An 8239-nucleotide genomic window follows, 5' to 3' on the forward strand; every position below is an offset into this window, starting at 1 on the left:
TTGGAAGTTTTTTTATGGTTTCAGGTTAAATGTAGTGGTTTTTGGGGGGGTCAATGCCTGATAGTACAGAGTCTAAAATTCTTAGCAACTAAGGTTCCAACACCTACTATTTTTCTTGCATGACTAATTATGTGGTTATTGGTATTTTTGATAGACATAGAACTTCAACCAGGCTGGTTTGACTTCAGGGAACAAAGTAATGAAGCTCCTGAAAATTTGATGTGGGTGCTGAGGTTGCCAGAAAAGGCTGCTAGGAAAAGACCCCAATATTGTGTCTGTTGCTTCATCTGTTCTTTGTATCTGTATCTTGAATTTGATGCCTCAGGAATCCTAACAAAATTCACAAGCTGATCCACAAGTTAATGTCTGAAGGGCTGCTACAGGGTTAATAATGATATTCCACAATGCTGTGAGCCATAAAGTAGGAATATAAAATTAGAACTCACTTATGGAATTAAAGATGCATTGTAAGTTCCTAGGAATACTACTGTTCTTTGCTGTGCAATATTTACTTGCTTTTTTTATTCTCTTCCCAGGTCCATCGTGGCATCAAAGGCATTGTGAAAGATGTGCATGGAAAGGGAATCCCAAATGCTGTTATTTCAGTGGAAGGTGTTAACCATGATATTCGCACAGGTAAAAAAAAAAAACCACAATAAAAATACAAAACATCAGTGCAAAAGAACAGATTTGTGGTTTACAAACAAACCCACTGAACCATGTTCCTAACTACCATGTCCACATGTGTTTTGAATGCTAATTTTACGTATTTTTATCTCTTTACTGGTATTTTGAGTTCTTCATTTGCTGCCACTTCCATGTGCTTTGCCACTGAGGTACAGAGTGGCAGATTTGGACACATAAACTGATTTCAGGCCATGGAATATCATAGAGCTTTGTGACTTCCAAATCTTTAGTGTTTGCCACAAGAGGTGATCTGAGCCAATATTGAATCTTGGAATATCTAACTTGGTTTATGATTAATTTCAGTGCTACTGTGTCTCCATTGTAAAAGAAAGCATTGAATGACAGATACTTAATTAGGCAATAATGATTCTGCCTTAAATATTTCAAAATGGGGCCACTGGGAAATGGCAGTGGAAATTAAAGTAATCAGCTGTTTTTTCTTGTCTTGGAAGCCTTGGCAGTGCTGAAAGTCTGCCATAAAGTGTGGGTTATATTACTCTGTTAACAAAATTCATGTATTGCTCTGAGTTAATGCAATATGTGATTAATTTCCAGCTCTCTGTACTCTGGGTTGTCATGTTAAAAAAAAAAAAAAAGTGCAATAAATGTGCAAGATCCCAAAATTCACCTTGTAACACTCAGGGAATCTTGCAGCTATTTACATCTTCACTTATTGCTGAGCCTCTATGGCTCAAGGCCATCTGCACTTGTTAGTAAAAATAAAATTACTTATTTCATTCCCTTTATTTTTCTTTTTAATGAGACGTTTAAGCTCACACTCTGGGATCACTGTGGAGATGGGAACATGAAAGTTCTATCTTGTTTCATATTATCCAGGTAACAATACACATCTCATTAGTCCCTGAAACTAGAGGATTTATGCTGGAGCCGAAAAGCTAAAATGACATGTATAACTCCAGAGAAAGAAGGCAAATTGTCAGCAGTCTTCTTTCATTTATACCTTTTAAAATGAAAAATGTGCCCATTTAAACCTCTGAGTTGCCTTGATGTAAAAATAGGCCAGGCAGGAGAAGAATTATGGCCAATATCTCTATTCACAAAAGTTTTGTTTCGAGTGAGCTGAGCTCTGCTGTTTCACTGCTGCATCAACGTGGTCAGCTGCCCCGTGGAGCCAGACAGAAGTTGCCTGTAAAAGCCCTGTAATAACATTTAAAAGTTTGAGAAAATTCCTTTGCTTCTTCCTGTGGACTGAAATAAAAGCAGCTTGGTTTGGCTTTCTCCTGGATACAATATCCCTGATGGAAGGAGAGGGATGCTGGCATTCAGCTAACACCATTAATGGGCTAATTGAAGGCATTGATTCCAAGAGCAAGAGCTTTGTGGGGAATTATTCTATTTTCCCTCAATGCAGATGTAACTATTGATTAAGTCTTAAGTGATTCCATGTGGTTACAGTCAAATTTGGGCTAGTCTCTGTGAGAAAACCTCTGGAAAAAGAGTTCAGTTGGGTGAACAAATGCACCTTTCCTTTTCCGTGGTGCCAAGGCAGTTTTGGGTGTTGCTTCCTATAATTTGGGAAATGATAAAGTAGATATTGATGGAGAAATGTGCAGTTTCTTCCTGGTGAAACACTTCTGTGTCACAGCCAGACTTCAAAGACAGATGCTTCTGTGTGGTTTTTGAACCAAAGCGTAATTAATTTAATTTCACACAGTGTCCAGAGAAATTTTTATTAATATCTTGGTAAGTTTGCAGTGATTTCAGTATACTTTATGTACCAACCAAAACCTAAAGATTTTGAAGTAGTATTTAGTAATATTTAATATATTAAATATATTTATATATTAAATATTTATTTAATTAGCCCAAGCTAAGCATAATTCTGGCATTACAACTCTCCAGCCTCACTCCTGGCTGCCTAATCCATGAGTTTAAGTTGTTACATGCTTTGGGTATGCAGCACTATGGCCAGGTTTCCTGGAGAGTCTTTTGTTGGTAAAAAAGAAAGACTTTTAGATTAGAAAGATTTTTATAATGTATTTAAGTCAGCACAGTTTGGTACCTTTAAATGTTAAAATTGCTTTTGCACTTTTACAATTACTTAATTGTAACTAAGGTCTGTCCTATCAGGCTCAAAGGACATTTCTCTTAATTGTAGAATTTATGGAGTAGTCTGACATATTAAATTCATAGCAATGCTATCTTTGTCCTGTAATGCATTGTTATTTTATCTAAGCAGACATGGCAATCCTTTTCCAGCCCCAGTAGGTGGGTATGGATGCAGTCTGCCTCCAGCCTGCTCCCACTGGAACCTATTATTTCAGCAAACCTATTATTTACTAAATTTATCTGTGTTTTTAATTGTGTTTCTTTTTGCCATCTGTTCTGATTTTTTTTTTTTTTTTTTTTTTACTATATTTAATCTGATTTTCAAAAAACCCCAACCTTTTAGCCTGGTATTAAATTCTGGGCACTGACAGCTGACGGAAATACTCCTGTCTGCTTGCTTCTAAATGGAAAGCAGGGAAAGTGCATCCTGCTGAAGGCTTAATACCCAGCTTGGCAATAAATTCCCCGTGGGGTGTGAATGTGTAGGTTTATTCCTGGCCCTGTGTGGGGTTGTGATGAACTGACTGTTCAATGTGTCAGAAAAATGTGGGTCAGCTTTGCAGTCCTGGGGCTACAGCCAGGCTGGGAGCAGGGATGTGATCACAGCTACACACGGGGGGGATGCAGAGCCCTCTGCCTGCCCCGTGGTGTTGCCAGAGCATTTACAGCTAAAAGTGAGCCCTTGGGGATAAATACGAGGAATTTGGGCAGATTTGTGGTTTGGCCTTTTGTTCAGCTTCCAACAGTCCCAGTGGTGAGGGAGAACTGAATAAATAGCCTCTCTTAGAGCCTTTCCTCAAAAGGCCCGAGTCATGAGGAGCAGAAAATTTGGACCTTATTATCACCCCAAATGTGGTCACATTGACTTAAAACCCCCCTGATCATATTGAGAGGTAAGAATGGACCTGATCATGTACAATTCTGACACACTCAGAGGCTGCACTATCAGGGTATAGTCAATATTGCCATTTGTTAACACTTGCTGTTTGCAAAGAGATTTTTTATTTTACCAAACCCTAAATTAAAATGCTTTTTCTTTCAACAGAGGCTGACCAGCCTGATCCTTCCCCAAGTATAATATTTTTATGCAAATCATCTTCAGTTTTTGCTACACTACTCTGCACTGCCAGTGAGCCCAGGCTGGTGTTAGTAAGGCTGTCAGGTCTCATCAGTGCTAAAAAACCCTAATCCCTCCTCATGCAGGAAATGTTCCATTTCTATTTTTACATGGAATTGCATATTTGAATTTGCCCTTTCATTTACAGGGAGTTTCTTCAGGACAGAATGCAAAACTAATTTTAGGTAATAGTTTTTCCCCTTTTTCAATTTACAGCTAAGAATACTCGGTGGTTAAAATCATATTTAAAAGAAGCCTAAAACGATCCTGATGCACATATGGGTACATAAAATGGGTATATCTGAGATCTTTCATGGAGAAAAAGAAGAAACCAAAAACTCCTGATTCAATGAGGTGTTAAAATACATTTTTATGAGTAGGTTAGTTGATTGCAGGAGCTTGGTTTGTCATTTACATTTAACCAGGTGGTTAAACGTCCTGGTGAATTTACTTTGTAGGAAAATCGGTGTAATAAACCCTAATGTAAGGCTTAATAGAAGGGAATACTTTCTTACACCTCCAAGTGAGTTGTTATTATGTATTCACACACTTTTCCCAACAAATAGCACCAAAATCTGTGTCCTGACAGTCTGATCAAGGTTGTGTGATGTGGATATTTCACTGGGGCTCCTCTGGATCCCTCAGTTAGGATTAGTTTGGGAAAGGTCTTTCCTATCCCATGGGAGTCACCAGATTTTGCCTTAGGCCTTTCTAACTTCCAAAAACCTACAGCTGGTTTGCTTTTTGTATCATTTGGAAAATATTGCTGAGGTGTGTTTTTCTCTAGGGTTGGCAGGATGAGGAGGGGTATTTGTGGTGGGGGCAGCCCCTTGGACGCCCTCCTCGTGTGAGGATGGAGGGTTCCAAGGACTTCTCCTGGGGCTGGTGCAGGGCTGGGAGTTGGACTCGATGGTCCTTGTGGGCTCCTTCCAAATCAGCTTCTCCCATGTGATTCTGTGTCCTCATCTAATGGACTCAAGTTGCCCCGGGAGAGGTTTGGATGCAAATTTCTTCATGGGAAGGGTTTTAAAGAACTGGAGCAGGCTGCCCAGGGATGTGGTGGAGTTCCCATCTTTGGAAGTGTTCAAACAATCTGTGGCCCTGGCACGTGAGGACATGGTTTAGTGGCCACCGTGATGGTGTTGGCTGATGGCTGGACTTGAGGATCTTAGAGATGTTTTCCAACCTCAGCGATTCTGTGACTTCATAAACACCACTCTCCTCAAGGAGAAAGGACCAAAATCCTGAAAACCATCTTTTTTTTTCCCCCCACCAGGAGCTGACGGGGATTACTGGCGTCTCCTCAACCCGGGCGAGTACGTGGTGGGCGTCAAGGCCGAGGGCTACACCGCCGCCACCAAGACCTGCGAGGTGGGCTACGACATGGGGGCCACCCAATGCGACTTCACCATCTCCAAGACCAACCTGGCGAGGATCAAGGAGATCATGAGGAAGTTTGGGAAGCAGCCCCTCAGCCTGTCGGCGCGCCGGCTGCGGCAGCGGGCGCGGCGGTGGCAGCGGCGATAGAGCTCGGCGCCAGCTCTGCTTCTCTCAGCCTGGCCGTAGTCGTAGTGAGAGTTACGTAGCCCATCTCTTCATGCCTTTTTCTCTGCACGAGGCCTTTCTGTTTGTGGAGCTGGATGGATGCTCGGTGGGGGGGTTCTCATTTTTGGTGGGAAAAGAATCGGAAGTGAAGTTCAAGTTGAACCAAAAGGAGCTCCCCGTTGAGGGGAGAGACAGGGAGAATGGAGGAAGGTGTTTTGAGTTGAGCTGGAATGAAATGTTTTCCTTGTTGGGTTGTTTAATCCTTTGTCAATCTGTTTTCTTTAAAAATTGAAGAGAGAGGATAAAAAACAACAGCAACAAAAAAGAGATATTCACAAAGGAGAAGTGTTCTGAATGAAAAATTGAAAGACTTATCTAAAGTATGAAATTGGTATATTTTTGCAACTCAGAAAAGTTTTGACACTCTTTATATTCTATTCTCATATGGGAGGAAAAGCTGAGGGGTGACAACTTCTTTTTAATGTGATTAAAGCTTTTGTCAAAATTTCTCTCTTTCTCTGAAAGTTCCCCTTTTGATAAGCACTATATTTCAGGAAAAAAGCCTGCAGCGAATAACCCACCTTTGCTTTCCTGCTTGGGCTGTTTAGATTTAAGGATGCTTTGTGCTGCCAGAGTTTAATGCCAGGAGTGTTTTCTTCTCTGGCTTTTTAAGGCTGCAGTTTTGCTCCATGAACTAAACCTGACAAAAAGGTTTTGGGATCAGGACCACTCCAGCACTGTGGCGTGGCAGTTCTTCCCTGATGTGAGAGAAGGATCTGAACAAAGCTTTTCCTGAGGATAGAGCCAGGTGTGTCATGTATGAGAGGAGAGGCTTAGCCACTGAGAGGTGCTTAATTCACAAATCCTCTGATACCATCTCTTTTCTTAATTCTTGGCCTGACTTGAAGTGCCTTTTGTGCTCCTGCACATCTCATGCCACTGTTTTCTGTGACATGCAAGGGGTTCTGGGTTCCTCTGCAGGTCTGCTCCTCTTGCTGCTGCTTTTTTGGCCTTATGCCTCTTTGGGAGCAGGAGTTGTGCTTTATTGTTGGCTTTTGAGTAGTAAAATTGTACAGCAGGACAGGATTGAGGTTCAGGAAAGGTGCAGAGCACATCTAGGAAAGAATCAACACTGGGCAAAGTGCCAGCTGATGAAAATACGACTTTGCTCCATCAGCTTTAATGTTATGGCCTAAATTATACCTAAAAAAAAAAAAAAAAAGAGTCAGCTGCATTATTATTTTAGCCAGTCTATGGCTAAATAAACATCTCTTAACATGCTTGGTAGCAGACTGCAGCTTACTCTTCCAAATACAATTCTGTTTTAAACATTTTGATTGCTATTTACAGTTTTTGCCAGTTTGATAGGATTCTTGGAAAGGACGTTCAGCAAAATGTCATTGAAACTGAGGAAAAAATAAAGCATGAGCAGAAAAGTTACTGTAAAAATACCATGTGCCATCTGTATTAATTATTTTTTTTATTGTCAAGGAATGAAGGAAACACCTAAAAGTTGAAAGACTGCAGAATGAAAAACATAATCTAGAGCCATTGCACAGTAAATAATCATGTTCCTACATTTCTTAGGCAATTTCAGCCCTTCCTTGTTCTGCAGATATCATTAAATAACAGCAAAGGCTCCAATAAAACACAAGAGTGCAATTTTAATTCTCTGTGACTGAAATTATGGAACACCTCCAAGTCAGTATCATTTCAATTAAGTAACAGAAGTAAACAACTCATCCAATCATTCCATCATGTGGAATTGTATTTTACTAATTTCACCCTCTTTGCACCCTTACAGCATCCTGTATGCCATATATTTCTGTATAGCAAATACAACTGCAGTTTGTCAAGAAGGGATATTTTTTTCTTGAGAGGTGGGAAGGGATTAATGATGTCTTTGTGCAGGTAACAAAGTGAAATCATTTTGGAATATGGAGTAATGACAGCAGACAATTTGTTTGCAGATAAATTTGATGTGTTCACTGGCAGATGTAGATTTTATGACCATCATGATATATCAAGAGCACACAAGATTTTTTGGGTTAAGAATGGAGTTTTGTGGGTGGATTCTCTCTGGATTCCCACAAAGTCAACTTTGTGGGTAGTTGGAATGCACTGGCAAAAGTGGAACAAAATAGCCAAATTCAAATGGGATTGAAGGTGGAAACCACTGCTTTAGTCCTGGCAGGTGAGGTCTTTCTACCTTGAGATAATGATGTGAGAGTTTAACTTTACAAACCTTGAGGTTCCTGTGCTTTGTTCTCAGAACTGAGGTTCTTCCTATGAGAAATTCTTTTTCATTTGATAACCTGAAATGGATTTGATGGGGAATTCTTGGACATGTGTTGGCTAAGACTGGATGGACTCTGATTGCTGAAGGCCTCAGGTGCTGGGGACAGTGGCTTTGGTGTTCTTTCCTGGCTGTCACTAGTGCTTACACGAGTTTGGGCACAGCAGAACTGGGACTAATGCAGGTGACCTTACTCCATTTTAGTCCAGGCATTCCTAAATAAATGGCCTAATAGCTGTCAAGTGGACTTGTCTGTGCAATTATTTTCTGATTGTCCAGCGCTGGAAAACACTCAGACTCCAAGGAGTTTTACCAGGAATATCAGATGTGTGAGTATCTCGTGCTGTTTATGCCTGCCCTGGATGTAATGATGGCAAACTGATGTGTGCCCTATTTCCTGCTGCAGTTATGCACTTGGGAGTTAAAATGTTCCTTTCCTTTGAAATACACAGCACCATTATTTAACCTTCAGACACATCCAAACCACAAACCAGTAAATCTGGATACCAATGTTTTCTATTTAG

At 40.6% G+C, this 8239-nt stretch overlaps 1 protein-coding gene across 1 annotated transcript in view; it reads left to right on the forward strand.

Annotated features, from left to right (window-relative positions):
* The window catches only part of CPXM2 (carboxypeptidase X, M14 family member 2), a 68919-nt gene extending 60962 nt beyond the window's left edge, over window positions 1-7957 (forward strand). The window contains exons 12-13 of the mRNA XM_053949630.1: window positions 537-636; window positions 5151-7957. Of these exons, the coding sequence (XP_053805605.1) occupies window positions 537-636; window positions 5151-5401 (351 nt within the window). The 3' untranslated portion in view covers window positions 5402-7957. The remainder of the gene's footprint in view (window positions 1-536; window positions 637-5150) is intronic.
* The last annotated feature ends 282 nt before the right edge of the window (window positions 7958-8239 follow it).

Source organism: Vidua chalybeata, chromosome 8, assembly GCF_026979565.1.
Source record: "Vidua chalybeata isolate OUT-0048 chromosome 8, bVidCha1 merged haplotype, whole genome shotgun sequence".
NCBI lineage: Eukaryota > Metazoa > Chordata > Aves > Passeriformes > Viduidae > Vidua > Vidua chalybeata.